The 16,545-nt window shown below is 40.9% G+C and overlaps 2 protein-coding genes across 11 annotated transcripts in view; both read right to left on the reverse strand.

The window, feature by feature from the left end:
- Window positions 1–12,392, reverse strand: part of CEP135 (centrosomal protein 135) — a 39,775-nt gene extending 27,383 nt beyond the window's left edge. For 2 of the 3 annotated variants that reach the window (XM_032999283.2, XM_032999285.2), the window contains exons 1-5: window positions 12,127–12,392; window positions 4,864–5,070; window positions 3,559–3,749; window positions 2,907–3,074; window positions 1,356–1,497 (exon numbers count right to left, since the gene is read on the reverse strand). In XM_032999283.2, the coding sequence (XP_032855174.2) occupies window positions 1,356–1,497; window positions 2,907–3,074; window positions 3,559–3,749; window positions 4,864–5,018 (656 nt within the window). In that variant the 5' untranslated portion in view covers window positions 5,019–5,070; window positions 12,127–12,392. The remainder of the gene's footprint in view (window positions 1–1,355; window positions 1,498–2,906; window positions 3,075–3,558; window positions 3,750–4,863; window positions 5,071–12,126) is intronic. The other variant, XM_032999284.2, reaches the window with a different exon arrangement.
- A 1,154-nt stretch (window positions 12,393–13,546) lies between these two features.
- The window catches only part of EXOC1 (exocyst complex component 1), a 29,202-nt gene continuing 26,203 nt past the window's right edge, over window positions 13,547–16,545 (reverse strand). For all 8 annotated transcript variants that reach the window (XM_032999099.2, XM_032999106.2, XM_032999104.2 and 5 more), the window contains 2 exons: window positions 14,972–15,166; window positions 13,547–14,193 (listed from right to left, as the gene is read on the reverse strand). In XM_032999099.2, the coding sequence (XP_032854990.2) occupies window positions 14,041–14,193; window positions 14,972–15,166 (348 nt within the window). In that variant the 3' untranslated portion in view covers window positions 13,547–14,040. The remainder of the gene's footprint in view (window positions 14,194–14,971; window positions 15,167–16,545) is intronic.

Here is a 16,545-nt window from a genome sequence, read left to right on the forward strand (position 1 = left end):
GCAACACAGACTTGACTTGGGGAAGATTAATTTAATTTACTGTCAATTCAAAATTGAGTAGGATGGTAAGAAACAAACTAAAAACACCTTCCTCCCACACTCTGCTTTTTTCCAAGCTCAACTTCACTGCTTCACTTCTGACTTATTTCTCCCCTACCCCAAGTGGTGCAGTAGGGATGGGGAATGAGAGCTGAAGTCAGTTCCTAACACTTCATAGCACTTCGGCTTTGCTGCTCCTTCCTCCTCACGCTGTTCCCGTGTCCCAGCGTGGGCTCCCTCTCATGGTATAGTCCTTCATGAACTACTCCAGCATGGGTGATCCCCATGTGGAACAGTCCTTCAGGAACAGACTGCTCCAGTGTGGGTCCCTCACAGACCACAGATCCTGCCAGAAAACCTGCTCCTGCGTGGGCAACTTGGCCTGAGCCAGAGTTCCTGCCAGGAGCCTGCTCCAGGGGCTGCAGTTTCCTTCAGGGCATATCCACTTGCTCCAGCACGGGGCCTCCATAGGCTGCAGTGTGGATATCTGCTTTGATGTGGTGCTCTCCACAGGCTGCATCACCACAGCCTTCTCCATGGGCTGCAGGGGAATCTCTGCTCCAGTGCCTGAAGCACCTCCTCCCCTCCTTCTTCACTGACCTTGGAGTCTTGCTGGGTTGCTTCTCTCATGTTTTTCTTACTCCTACCTCTCATTGCTGCTGCGCAGAATTGGTTTTTACCCTTTCTTAAATACATTTTCGCAGGGGAGCCATCAGTTTGGCTGATGGGCTCAGCTGTGACCCGTGGTAGGTCTGTTTTGAAACCAAGTGGAACTGGCTGTGTCCAGCACGGGGCAGATGCTGGTCTCTTCTCAGACCACCCCTACAGTCCCCCTGCTGCCAACACCTTGCCATGTAAACTCTCTACAGATATATTCTAAATAAGAAAAAATAATTGACTTGAACCTTTCATAATACAGGTTTCCAAGCCAAAACTTGTATTACAAAAATCAGTAATATTTTAGTCTTCCTAAATAAATAGGATAAATCAATTTACTCCTATGCAAAACATTTCACCTAGCTTCTTTCCAGAATACCCAATCTAATATTAGGTAAAACAGTAAAACCAGAATAGAAATCCTAAGAGAAATCCTTTAAGGAAATAAGCAGCTTATTAAATATCCATTGCAACTTTGCCACAGGCATCATTGTCAATCACTAAGCAAAATTCCACTTAAGAACTATAGTGCTCTTAAAACATCATGAAATAGCATTTTGTTTAAGGCAAATTTGAAAGGCAGAAGGAGGGCGGGGGTTGGAAAACCACTGCAGATATTTAATACCTATGCTTCAAAATTTAAAAGTTCTTTACATTACCGATTATCAGCCACCTGAAGAAGGTCTGCGACATAAGGGTCCTCTGGCTGAGGAACTGGATAGGCGCTAACACCTGATGGGGGGACGGGCTGGTCTATCTGCATGCGCTGACGCCTGAAGGGAATGCTTCTTTTTCTGCCACCTAAAAACCCAAACGAAAAGGCCTATTACTTGGAGTTAAAGCAAGGGAGTGTTCTTTAACACAAAATGAAATTACCTATCTATTCCACTGCTTCTGAACCGGCACGTTTCACTGTTTTAATTTTACTGTAATAAGTTGATAAATTCTGTACATTCTAGACACCACCATTCTTACAGGTTAGCATCAGCTTTGTCAAAGTTCAGTTTTATGATAAGGAAACATGCAAAGTTCAGGATAAGTAATTTTCCCCAGTGTTTAAGACTCTATATAGTCTACAGTTCAAACTTGTTGAATCTTAGTGATTTACCTGACTAAAAAAGCTAAATTAAAACGTCAGAAAAGAAATTTTGTTTTCACATTTAAAAATTATTTTATAACTGAACTAACCTCTGCATTGTTTAGTAAAGTTTTTTTTTCCTTCTATCGTATTGTCTTTTCAGTGAATGAAGCATATCACAGTAGGTTATTTGCCTGCATGGTAACATTATATTAAAAACAAAGCAAAACATAGTACTATTTCTAGAAGAAACAATTACTCTTCATCACATGATTAAATAAGAACATACAGTATTTGATGACATTGTACAGAAAAATCCCAGAATACTGGTGACCAAGGGGCAAGTATGCCAAAATACAAACAAAAGTGTAACATGGCATCTTTGAAGCAAAGGACATGAAATGCAGAAAGGTGTGGAAAAGTAGAGAGGAATATTAATTTCACCTAACCACCTGTTCACTTCCTTCAGATGCCAAAAATCCACAGGTAACTCAATAACTTGGGAGGAAAAGACCATTTCAGAATGTCACAAGATACTTCTCACTATTTTCCTTATCTTGAAAAGAAATAAAGAAAAAGGAAACCCTAGAGAAAGAAATTAACCTGAAAGTAACACCCAGAACATTTTAATTTATCAAAAGACCCTTTAAATACTGTAAGCTTTCAGAGGTCTGGAATATTTGTTTGTAGATATATGTTGCATCTTGCTACTTTTAGATCTTGGTTAGAAAAATCTGAGTTAGTCACTTGCACACCATCAATTAGCTGTCAAAAAGATTCAAATGTCAAACAACCTGCCTCTGACTAAACTAGGTGCAGCAGTAGAAAAATAAAAATAGCTGTTGATTAACTGTGCTTTCCAGACACATTTTAGTTTAATAGTCTTCTACTGAATCTAAGTTTGTGTTCAAATTTGTGCTTAACACAAGTGATGTGCTAATTAAACTTCTTCCATACAGAGAAAAAGACTGAATTCAAAGCCAAAACTTTCAAAAGGTAATGTTATTCTATTGGATAGTTATTTTTTTGTAGTAACTTCCGAGATGAAAAAAAAAAAAAAAAAAGATTATGTTCTGAAGAGTCAAAAACAGAGCAGAGAAAAGTTAAAATATCTGTGATTATTTATACTCACCAGGTGTTTGCACTACTGCTTGCAGATTCTTCTCTTGAAGCTGCTGAATTTTTTCAGTCTTGGCTTTGTTCTCTTTTTCCAGCATTTTAATTTTGTGTACATATTGGTTATTCAGAAATTTCAAGTCAGCCGTTTCATGTTCAACTCTCCTTAAGGAGGCTTTCAAATCTTCAAGGGAGAGAAGAAGCAGTATTATCTTTCTTACTCATTATTATTTTTCCTAGTAGCAACAAAATAGGCATAAAGAGAATCCTGTATTTTTTCTCCATAAAATGAAATTTTCAAATACACATACATATGTGTATATATACACACAAACACACAAAAATACATATTTATACAAGTTATACAGATAAAGCCTCTTTGTAGAATAAAAGTACATTTAACAGCAGTATTTAATTTTAAATTGAAAAGTAGCATTTCAAGGTATTAAAATATTCATGTTTGATTAAACCAGTGATTTGCAGGACTTCAGAAGCTTTGTAACTACAAAGAAAATGTCTGTGCATGTGCCTTAATTCATTAAAGGCAGCAAAGTCAATGAGCACTGACACTCAGGTACAGAGAAAAATTAATCTGTGGATCAAGGATTTGGCCGCAATTTTATTTTGGCACAGAAGGATTAAAAAAAGTATCATAACTTTTGTATTACCTTTAACATGACGATCAGATTGCTCTTTCAGTTTTAATATTTCTAAATGCAGTTCATTATTTTTCCTGGTAAGTTTAGCATTCTCTGTTTTATAAGGTTCCAAAATAGCATCATAATTGCTGCATTCTTTTTCAGTTTTTCCAGCAGATAACTTTGCACTGCGCAAGCTCTCAGTCGTATGAACTAGGTCGCTAGAATAAAGGAGCATCAGACATGTTAGAAATGTTATCAGCCTTTACACTGCAGATGCAAATATTTGTTGTGGCCTGAGAAACAAAACCCTTTTCCTGAGACAATGTTAACTGTAGAACAAATGGGTTCAACAAATGTTCATCTAAGAAAACTGAAAGACAGGAATTATTCACTTAAAAAAAAGTAAATAGGAAAGGACATGACAAATTATTTAGAAAGCATATCAGGAGTTTCCAACTGATAACTCAATAAACTCTCTTTTCTACATAAAGAGATATTCAAAACTGGCAAGACTACTTTTTTCCTCAAAGCACTACGTAAATTGTAGCACTACTTACCACAGAAGAAACTTGAAATAAAGAATTCAAAAGGCCAGAAGGTTACTAGTATTTATATGGAGATCAGACGATCCAAAAGAGAGACTAGTGGTAAGTAGCTATAAGCATTTTTGTGAAAATAAGATCAGAGTCAGTGATTGAGAAATTAAACCTATCTGTTAGACACCAGAATGAGACTTAATGTTGAAGGCAGATTACTCCACATCTGCCTACCTATGGTTCTTCTATCTGTATTAGATGCTAGAGAGCAACAGAACCAGAACATCTACATTTGCATGTTTAGCCAAATATAACTACATTATTATGGAAATTGCTATGTTCATAATCATATCAAAGCCATGAAATGGCAGATATATTAAGGTCAGCTGAAAATTTTTCTTCTGTTACATGTCCTGTAAAAACTGCACAGATAGCAAATTTAAACTTCTCCAAACAAGATCATAAAAAAAAAAAAAAGTCACAAATGTTTTAAGTCACAGTACAGACAGGGATTATCTTTTATACAACTAGTTATAAGAGCGTGTCATTTAAGCACATATCAATAGTGACTATTCTTGGTTCTCCTATGAGGTTAGAAAAGTTGAATTTTCTTAGACCATCGATCCTTACAAATAATCATACTAAATTAAATGAAATCTTACGATGTTCTCATCACTTAAGCAAAACCATTTGACTTCATCATACACAGGAACTGAATGTAAACTCTGAAATAACATTGCTTGAAAATAATCTTCAGATTAAGCATTCCCCTTATATGTCAACAAAAAATACCTACTATATTATTACTATGTTTTTAAATGAATCTCCTGCTGAATACCTAAAAAGCTTTTCCACCAAAGGTAAACTCTCCACTCCCAACGGTTGCCGGTAGCCCAGCTGATCTAGACGTTTCCTGAGATTAATGAACCTCCGCTCTGCGGTTGTAGTCATTGTAAACACACCTCCAAAGCAGATTTTGTCACAGTCAAGAAAAATAGGACACCTGCAAAAGATTGTCTGTTACATCATTTGTCATTTAAAGCAAGACTAATACAGGAAAAAGTAATGGAAAAAAAAAAAAAACGTTTTTTCTGTAGGAAACACAGAGCATAAGCATGAACTTGAAATTTAAGTAAATCAAAAGAGAATCATAGAGCAACTAAAAAGTTTCAAATGTAGTTACATATTTCTTTAAAAAGAATTATTGCCTTGGCAATTAGTTTTCTCTTTCCTAATATCTTAGTGCATGAATTTTTCTTTCTAGCATGTAAGAACTGAACTCTGAGAAGATCTTTATGTGAGAAGACTAAGAAGTAGATTTTGATTTTTTTGAATCACAGTCATCACGGTATCTTCCACAGCGCAAATTGACAGATTATTCTCAAAAACTCCCATATACTTTTTTATTTTATATACAAACCTTACGTTGAAAGTTTACAAGGCAGTATTTAATATAACTTATGCCAACCATTTGTAAAATTGCATAAAATGTGTAAAATTTTAAATTTTTGACTCTGAACATCTTTTTCTATGAGGGGAAATATGAAACAAAAAAACCACAAACCTCTGGTGTACTATAGTCCTACCTGCATCGTTTCCTGGAAAATACAGTTCAAGGACCAGAGGAGTTATTTCTCTTTTGACTGATTAGTCATCTTTTTATTACTAACCTTATCTAAAAGTGGTTGGATCAGCCCTACTGTATCTGAATCCAGATGAGACTTTTTGGTTTTGCCATGTTCATTTGAGGGAAGAAGAATTTTTACATTGTTATATCCTTCTGGTTTTATAGATAGAATGAGAAAATAAATGGAATACTAAAGTTGATGCTCCTCAATATGAGAAATCTTCTCTTCAATAATTAGAAATATTTTTGAAAAACAGTTATTTCTGTAAAACACTTTCCCCTCTCATTTCTTCAGAAGTTTCAGTATGCACCTACTGGCTGCAAAGACCTCAGCAGCCAAGCTACCAACCCAAGCATTGTTTGCATCTTATATAAAGAGGATAGAATACAGATATCATTTAAATCATGCTGTTTCACAATTCCCCAGATTTAAAAAATATATTAAATATATGCAGATATTTGAAAATAAAGTTACTTATAATAAAATGAAAAAACATGCAAGTTTCATGTCTGAGGCTGGAAAGTAAGATTTCATCTCATTGTATCAAAACACTACAAATAAGTCTAGCAACAGGACTGTGGTTGCCAGGTACTGCTCCATGGATGAGAGAAAATCACCAGTCTTATGAGCACAGCATCTGTTCCAGGTACTGCCAAAATATTTGTTTGAAGAGGTTCAGGATGTCACCGAAGCAATGGCATGGAAAACTATTACCTAATGTACTGTGATGGTTGAAGGAGGAGGAGGTGCACTTCCTTCCACTAAATGGTAACTGTCAATGTACTAACGTGTACTAGATGCAATTTGTTCTCCTCTGGCAGACAACAATGAAAGCTAAAAGTGATGAGACCTTGGTATTTCTGCATTAACGTTGGGGATTCTGTGTTGAATTCAGGAAAACAGTGATTGTGTTACTGTATCCAGATTTAGTCTCAGGAATACCTGGGCACCAATGGTACAGCCAGGAGCAGTCTGAGGAGTATCAAGGACTACAGAGCCCTGGGAGTGGCGGCGAGGGACTCTGGAGAGCAGGTAGTTTTTTCATCAATCCTCCCTGTCAAAGGGAAGGGATCTGAAAGGAGCAGCAGAATCTGGCAAGTCAACAATTGGTTACAGGACTGGTGCCACAGCCAGGGGTTTGGCTACTTAGACCACGGGGCTCGTTTTGAGAAACCTGGCCTACTGGGGGCTGATGGGGTCCATCTGTCAGAGAAGGGGAAGAGCATCTTCAGTCATAGGCTTGCCAAGCTGGGGAAGAGGGCTTTAAAATAAAGTTGCCAAGGAAAGGGAATCTCAATCCATCCCACTCCTACCAACTTGGTGCCAGTGCCAGCAATAGATGCCCAGAACCTGGAGACAGCTCACAGGTCAGCAGGAGAGCACCTGGAGAGCAGCACAAAGGAATTTCAGCCAGAGTCAGCTTCACTGGGGGCTCAACTTAAATGCCTCTACGCAAATGCACATAGCATGGGAGATAAACACAAGAAGATAGAGACATGCACATGCCTGCAGGGCTACGGTCTTATTGGCATCACAGAGACATGGTGGGATGGCTGCTATGACTGCAGTGTTGGAATGGAATGATACAGGCTCTTTAGGAAGGACAGGCAGGAGAGATGAGGAGGGGGTGTTGCCCTCTATGTCAGCGACCGCTGGAGTGCATCGAGCTCTGCATGGGGACGGATGAGGAGCCGACCGAGAGCTTATTGGTCAGGGACAGGTAATGTTATAGTGGGGGTCTGCTACAGGCCACCTGACCAGGAAGACCGTGCAGACGAGTCCCTCTATAGACAGATAGAAGCAGCCTCACATTCACAAGCCCTGGTCATCATAGGGGACTTTAACCACTCTGATATCCGTAAGACACACAACACTGCAATGCATAAGCAACCCAGGAGGTTCCTGGAATGCGTTGATGATAATGTCCTTCTCCACGTGATAGAGGAGCCAACAAGAAGAGCTATACTGGACCATGTCGTCACCAACAAGGAGGGGCTGGTGGGGAGTGTGAAGGTCAAGGGCAGTCTTGGCTGCAGTGACCATGAAATGAAGCTCAAGATCCTTAGGGCAATGAGGAGGGCATGCAGCAAGCTCGCTACCCCGGAATTCAGGAAAGCAGTCTTTGGCCTCTTCAGGGATCTGCTTGGCAGGGTAACGTGGGATAAAGCTCTGGAGAGAAGAGGGGCCCAAGAGAGCTGGTTAATATTCAAGAATTTCCTCCAATGCATCCCAACAAAGAAGAAGTCAGGTAAGACCTCCAGGAGGCCTGCATGGATGAACAAGAAGCTCCTGGACAAGTTCAAACATAAAAAGGAAGTCTACAGAGTGTGGAAGCAAGGACAGGTAGCCTGGGAGGAACACAGACTGTCCAGGTAGTCAGGGATCAAATTAGGAAGCCCAAAGTACTCATAGAATTAAATCTGGCCAGGAATGTAAAGGGCAACAGAAAAAGCTTTTATAGGTACATAAGTGATAAAAGGAAGACTAAGGAAAATGTGAGCCCTCTCCAGAAGGAAACAGGAGACTTGGTCACCCAGGATATGGAGAAGGCTGAGGTACTCAATGACTTTTTTGCCTCAGTCAGCAAGGGCTCCAGCCACACCATCCAAAACACAGAAAGTAAATATGGGGACTGGAAGAAGAAAGAACCACTCACTGTAGAAGATCACATTGAAGACCATCAAAGGAACCTTGAAGGTGCACAAATCCATGGGGCCTGATGAGATGCATCAGTGGGTCCTGAGGGAGCTGACAGATGCAGTGCCTAAGCCACAATCTATCATATTTGAGAAGTCGTGGCAGTCCAGCTAAGTTCCCGCTGACTGGAAAAGGGGAACCCCCCCATTTTTAACAAGGGAAATAGAGGACACAGGGAACTACAGGCCAGTCAGTCTCACCTCTGTGTCCAGCAAGATGATGAAGTGGATCCTCCTGGAAATTGTGCTAGGGGACATGGAAAATAAGGAGGGGATTGGTGAAGCCATGTCAGCTGTCACCAAGAAAAAATCGTGCCTGATGAATGGTGGACTTCTGTAACAGGGTTACAGCATTGGTGGATAAGGGAAGAGCAATTGACATCATCTACTTGGACTTGTGCAAAGCATTTGTCACTGTCCCACATGACATCTTTGTCTCTGAATTGGAGACACATGGATTTGACAGATGGACCGCTCAGTGGATAAGGCATTGGCTGGGTGGTCGCACTCAAAGAGGTGCAGCCAATAGCTCAATGTCCAAGTGGAGAGCAGTGACGAGTGGTGTTCCTCAGGGGTCAGTATTGGGACCAGCACTGCTTAACATTTTTGTTGGGAACTGGACAGTGGGATTGAGCGCACCCCCAGCAAGTTTGCCAGACACCAATCTGAGTGGTGTGGCCGGCATGCTGGAGGGCAGGGATGCCATCCAGAGGGACCTGGACAGGCTGGAGAGGTGGGCCCATGCAAACCTCATGAAGTTCAACAAGGCCAAGTGCAAGGTCCTGCACATGGGTCAGGGCAATCCCAAGCACAAACACAGGCTGGGGGATGAGTGGATTCCTTATTCATGCCTTCAGTCATTCACGATGGCATCTTTAGCAAATCTGTTTTCCAAAATTTTCTAGTAGCTTGTACAGCTTGCCCCTTTTCCATGCTTCTTCTGACACTGAGATCACTCTGAGCAGCCATAAAGATTCTTTGCTGCAGCCTTCACTGTTCATGTTTCCTAACTTATCACTTGCCTTTCTGATTGCTCTAAAGCATCAACTAGACACAATCACAGTGACACTAACATCTCTTTCTCTGAGCGGTAACTGCCACTTTAGAGCCCGTGATGTGTATTACTTTGCCTGTATCAATGATGTTCCTTAACACCGACTTTATTATTCAGTCCAGGGATATTGTTCTGCAAACCTTGGAACAGCTCTTAACACATCCATGTAATGAGCAAATTTTGACCCTCGCTGATCCCATTCTTTCAGATCACTGATCAGCGTTAAATAGCAGAAAATTTTCTGCACATTCACTGTAAGGTGGTATTTTCTAGACTTTCTTTTAACCACTTAGTGAGTTATTAAATGACCTTTTCTCCATTTTGGAGAGAGATCTGCTTTCTTAAAAGCCTTTGATAAAGAATCTTCTCAACAGCTTTTTGGAAATCCAAGTTTTTGACATCATTCCTACTAGGGCAACATAATCCAGAATATCCTTTTCTTTAAAGAAGCTTAATAGCCTTGTGAATCACAACTGAGTCGTGATGAAAGGTATGTTGAACTTACTAGATTTGCCTGTAAATTTGCAAAGCACTGGAAAGCACTCTTTACACCTTTTGCATTTCCCACAAGATAAACAGTACACAAAATTCATTACCCTAATATTTCATGTAATTTAGTCCCACTAGGAAGAAAATATAATTTTTATTTTAGGTGAAAACCAAAAAAATCAGACAAGCAAACAAAAAGGGAAAAATAAATGGTATTTTAAATCAGCCATTCCGAGACGATGTATCAAGATGTCTAAATGACTACATCTTTCAGTTACTCACAGAAGAGATATTCACAGCCAATAGCCTATTTTTTTGTTCCTCCTTTGTTCATGAGTGTCATGGTTTAAACCTGACCAGCAGCCAAGTACCACGCAGCTGCTCACTCACCCTACCCCACCTGGGGAATGGGAGAGAGAATTGGAGGGGTAAAGGTAAGGAGACTTGGAGCTTGAGATAAAAACAGTTTAATAATTGCAATAATAATAATAAATAATTAATAATAGAAAATATAAACCAGTAATGCACAATGTGATTGCTCACCACCCACTGACCAATGCCCAGCCCGTTACAGGCTAGCGATCCCAGAACATAAAAGATCCTGAAACCACAGTCACAGAAGCGAGAGTCCCTGCTTCCCAGTCAAACCTCATCTATACACTGAGCATGACGTTATATGATATGGAATATTTCACTGGTCAATTTGGGTCTGTTGCTCTGGCTGCACTCCCTCCCAGCTTCTTGTACACCTATGCACTAGCAGGACATGGTAAATTGAAAAGTCCTTCATTTGTTAGCAACAACTGAAAACTTCTGTGTATTATCAACATTCTTCCCATACCAAATCCCATACTGAATCCAAAACACTTCACTATTCTAGTTACTAAGAAGAAAAATTAGTTCTATCCCAGCCAAAACCAGAACAACGAAGACTAAAGATGACAACTTTCATGTGCTTCATATTGTTGACATACCTGGATGGTTGTGGACAGTCTTTTGAAGACCTGGGTATTTATGAAATAGCCATGTTTAGCATCTATAAACTCCTCCCTAGAGTTCTAAGGCATCAATGACTGAAATTGAACATTGACATGAAAGACGGGAAATAATGGAACTTCAAATCTGGTTCCTTTAGGCTGTAAGTATAGAATCAATTAGCATAAAATACTGTGAAAGAAGCAATGTATTAGACTAATCATTACAGGTGGAATATGAAACAGAAAAGTTTTAGCACATGGAAGCCCTCCTTTCAGTGTGAAAATAAGACAGCAAAACTGATGGTGAGTATAGGTTAAATGTTCCAGATGCAATACCTATCAATAAGAAAATATAGTAATAAAAAAGCAGAGTAAAGATGTATCTTGGCCATGGAAGACATAATACAGTCCTTGAGCCATGTAGAAGAAAGATAAAACTACATAGCTGATAATGGAACACACAGAAATTAGCACAGACAAATTTATATACTATGAAATAGATTTCTTTATTGAGTCTATAACACTAACACTGAAGACAATTATGGAGTTTCCAGTCTCAGTTCTGAGAAATACCAAAATGCATTTTTCATTCATCAAAACTGATACACTGAAGGCTTTTTTTTTTTGCATGTGCATGAAATATGTTTACAACAGATCTGCTCCTGTCCTGTAACTACTGCTCATATAGCTCATTCTGCTAAAAGGAGCTAGTTTTGTTTTCACCCGGGTAAAAAACGCACCTAATGCACCAACCATTTGACCACAGTAATGCTGTAATACACGCCTCCGTACAGCCCGTGGACTCTGAAGGCTGTGTTGTGAAATGTCGTTACTGCGACACCGTTTTCAAGATATACAAAATGCGCCTGCGCTTGTTTTGGCAAAGTCTGTTTCCAAGTTTGTTTTCTGTGAGTTCGCTTCTGACCAGATATGCATACATCATGTTTGCTGGGAAGTGTCTCTACTTTGCTAATAGAAAGACAACTCTTGCTCTAGAAAAATAGATTTCTTATTTCAAGAGACACCAAAACCTCTAGGTTTACGTTACAGTACAAGAAAACCCTACCGTTAAGGGCTTGCTCATCACCTATCTCCAGAAACTGGAAGATTTATAGACCTTTCAGCAACCACAGCATGTATGAAGCAAGGGGCAGTCAGTCGCTTTTTAAACAGAATTTTTGCACCCTCCCTCCGGGTCGGTCTTACCAGACGTACCGTTAAAAGCAAACTCTCGCAGGGCGAGCCACCAAGGAGTAGCGGAGATGCTTTCCGTGAGGCTTCGGCAAAGATGCAGCTCCCTGCGGAGCTCCGAGGGAACGAGAGACTAGCGCGGAGGCCGGACGCCGAGGGGGGCTGCCCAGGCTCACCACCTGAGGTCCCCAGGGGCAGAGCAGACGGGAGCAGCCCCGCGCCACGCTGCCCTCAGGGCTGCTACAACGGCAGACCCAAGCTGGCGGCCGAGCGCCGCCGCCCGCTCCTCCTTCCGCTACGGGACCGCCCCCCCCCCCCGACTTCGCCCCCGGCGGACAGGAGCCCTGCCCACCCGCCGCGCCCCCGCTGCGCTCCCCGGGGGGCGGCCGTGTCCCTTTCCCCCCACAAGGCCGCACCGGCGGTTTGAAAATGGCGCGCGGCGCAGCGGCCGCTTCCGCCCGGTCGCCTCAGCAACGGGGCACGCGCCCCGCGCCCACGCCCGCCACCGCCCCTTCCCGCGCTCCCGTCAGCCCTCGCGCCGAGGTGACGCCCCGTCTGACGCCAGAGCGCTCACGTCCTGCTAGCGACGCTTGCGTCAGCGGCGGAGGGGCGGCGGAGGGGGCCGCTGCTGCCGCCGAGCCTTTTCCAGAGGCTCCTGCTTGCATTTACCGCCTGTAGCTGAGCTGCGCGGCGCGGCGATGCTGTGGGCAGGCCTCGGGCAGCGCCTGGTGTGAGGGAGGGTACCCGTCACTCTCAGAAGCTGTCAAGGGGAAATCCTGCTCAGCGTAACCCTTACCTCCCCTGGGTGGTGTTTTGGCGACCTTTTGGCTACTTCTGGTACCTTTGGCTGCTCACATGCAAAGACACTGTAAGCGGGTTATACACCGCTTGGATCAGGTATTTCATTAGTAAGCAAAAGGCAACTAGGATCTAACGACCTACGAGCAGTGGGAGTGTGCTCACCCAAATCCAGGTGTCTCGGTGTTGCGGAGCTGCCATGGAGCAGGTTTGTTATAAAACTCAGAAGGAAAACCTCTCATTCATATTACTGGGTTTGGGTTGGTTGTTTTGTTTTTTGGTTGTTTTTGTTTGGTTGCTTTTTTTAATTTGTTCTTGCATCTTTATCTCAAAAACCATAACCTTACTTCTGCCTGTTTACCTTTATTGTACCTGTTTCTATTCTATATACACCCCAGCTCTATCCAACAACAATTAGCGATTTCCTCAAGCTGTAGAGAAAAACTAGGTCCTGAATCAGAGACAGCTGAAGCTCCAGGAGGAAGGGGTTACATGAGGTGGGAATATACTGATGCTATATCATCCTTACTAAATAGAAGGAAAAATAAAACATGTTGAAAAACAGAGCAAGTCTACTTCAATGCCCAGAGACAAAACAATGGAAATAACTGTGTCTTCACCTTTCTGAAATAACAGTCAATAGAAATAAAGAATGATGAACACAGTTTAATTAGGAATTAAAGCCATAGTTACATTACGTTTCAGAACATGAATTTGGTACTCCCACTGCATAAAGTTCCACATCCGTACTTTCTACAATAAGGAAGGGAAAATATTTTAGTCATTAATGCTCACATAATTTCCAAGACGCAAAATATTAGTGAAAACAGTAGTATCATTTTTGCATACTGTGAAGGTAGTGCTAGTATCTGAACATTAGGGGAAGGGGGAAAAAAATCATATCCAAAGTGTTTCACAGAATTAATGCTTTCAAACAGTACTTCAACCTGCAAAAACAAGTCCCCAAAGGTTCTATTCTGCCCTGAAAGACACTGGAAGCAGGACTGTAACTTGACATACATGGCAGTTAACTACACAGACACATTGAAATCCACCTTTAAAAACAAATAGCATTTATAGTGTTTGATTCCCTTATAAACAGCCACAAACTCTGCTAGCTTCTCTTTCCCTTTCTAGAACTTAATGAGACTGTGCAATGCTGGAGCAGTAGTCTAAAATATCCTGTATAGTGAATTCCATAGTAATTCCTGATCCAGGGTAGCAGCGAGCTATCAGCCCTTCAAAGTGCTTGTACTGTCGTATAAACTCATCTTGCATGGAATGCCACACAACCTGCCAAGGAAAGTAAACTTTAGGAAATGTCAGCCATCACAGCACACTATACGTGAATTACAAAAGATTGGCTCATTATTTGATTCTCAGTTCAGGTGTTATTTTAAAACTAAAGCTTGCTAACAACAAAGTTCAGTAAACTGAGCTGCTGCATTAACAACAACAAAAAAAAGTTTACCCATTAAGTTTAAGATCTTTAATGTCTACATGACTCCTGCCAAATCTGCAAAGCAGAAAATAGTCAAGATGAAGTTGTCCTAGAAGAGGTATTGCTTTTGTCTTTAAACACCACAAACTAGAACAGTACTAATTCACATTTCAGACTTCTAAAAAGCTGTTAATACATGCTTAACTCTTAAATCTACTTACCATTTACTCCAGTGAGAAAGTTTACAGAGTATAAGAAAAAACTTAGATAATATAATTATCAGAAAAGATGTAACTGAAAGTATATTCTGCTGAGGTGTACCAGCTAAATTTCATATCAGGATAACAAGTTATTTAAATCTAGTTCTCTCTTCTTCCAGTATATTTTGCAGAACAGAGATCACCTGTTAACGGTCAGTGAGGGAGTCATAATGGAAGTTTCTTTCTGAACTCTATCATCACAGTTCATATCAATGTTACAACAAATAGAATCAAGAGTGGGATTATAAAAAACTCTGCTCAAAATTCATGGTTTTTCAGAGTTAGCTGAAGCTAGGCACTTCTCACAGAATACATACGCAAAAGCCTCTGTGTAAACATTACAAGGATTTTAAGCCATGATTTAGTTTACCTGAAGTAAGTTTTCTTCTTCACAGAGATGTTTATCTACCTTCTTGTAGAGATTATCCAATCCCTTCTTCACTTCCTTACCAGGATATTCCTTTATAACTTTACGAAGCTCTTGTTTATTAAAAGCCAGTTGATAGCTTACTTCCTCTTCTCGTATACCTTGTGCCACACGAGCTTCAACACCTTCAAAAAAATGCTAACAAATAACAGTATTAATGGTTATCACAAATCTAAACTAATTAACTTGATTTGACAAGCATATATGTAGTTACATTTTTATTCTGCTTGACAACTCTTGTGTGTTCCCCCCATTTTTGTTTTTTAATTGGGCACGAAGTAGTGCTAGGCCATAAACATTAAAGCAGAGCCCAACAATACAGCACTAAGTACTACCGTAAAACTGAAAACAATCATTTCTAGAAGTAATCAAGCTTTTCTTTGCAACCTTAGAACTAATACTGAATCAGCCTCAAAACCCTCAATAAGGCCATAGTCTGGGAACATACTGGATCTTTCAGATTCAGTGAGCAAGCACCTTAATAGGCATTTCTCTACTTAAACCAGAATTGCACAACAGCAATATTTGTTCATAATTGCCCTCCCTTCTCACTGTCCTGCACCAGTTGGTTCAACATAATAAAAATGGAGGGCAATACGCCTATGAACATGCACGTAGAGCCACAACATCATTTGAAACTGTCCACTGGGTCTGGCCAGGACAGAGTTAACTTTCTTCACAGCAGCCCCATAGGGTGCTGTGTTTTGGATTTGTGGCTAAACCAGGGCTGATAACGCATCAGTGCATCAGTGTTTCGGTTATTGCTGAATAGGTAAACCCTGGCCAAAGGGCATTCCATAGCATCTAACACCATGCTCAGCTGTAAATTTAGGGTTAGAGAAGGGGCAGGGGTGGCTTTTTGACTTCAAGGTGGCTGTTGCTCAGAAACTGGCTGGGTATCAGTCTACTTGTGGGAGGCAGTGAGTGACTGCCTCTGCATCACTTATTTTTTTCCCCTCTCTCTCTCTCCTTCACTGATTAAACTGTCTTTATCTCCACCCCCAAGTTTTCTCACTTTTGCTCTTCCTATTCTCTCCCCTTTCCTGCTTGGGGAGCGAGCAAGCAGTTATGTGGCAGCTTCGGTGCTGGCCAGAGTCAACCCACAACAAGAGGGAAGCAGCCATAAAGCATTTTAATTTTCAAAAACAGGATAGACTTTTCAGAAAATGAATGGCTAAAATCCTACTTATAGAAAAGCAATGAACAGTGGAAAACAGAGGTTCAGACTCAGTTCTGCCCAAAGTCAGCACTCTGTTTAACACTTAGTTCAACTTAGGACATACAGAACTTTCCTAAAACTTTTCTTATTGTTGAACAGTTCAGAAACTACAGTAATTTTCTCTGTAGTTGAGGTGGGGAAAATTATCCCAAAACTCCTTAATAATTTTCCCCTTGCTTCTTCCTTCCTCAAAACCATTTGCTTAAGACACAGCTGATGTTCAGTCAATACTATTCATTGGCATGAAAAGTTGGGGTTTTTTTTCATCCAAGACTGTTACCCTCCTGAGTAGAGTACT

This window comes from Tyto alba, unplaced genomic scaffold, assembly GCF_018691265.1.
Source record: "Tyto alba isolate M040663 unplaced genomic scaffold, T.alba_DEE_v4.0 Super-Scaffold_6, whole genome shotgun sequence".
Taxonomy (NCBI): domain Eukaryota; kingdom Metazoa; phylum Chordata; class Aves; order Strigiformes; family Tytonidae; genus Tyto; species Tyto alba.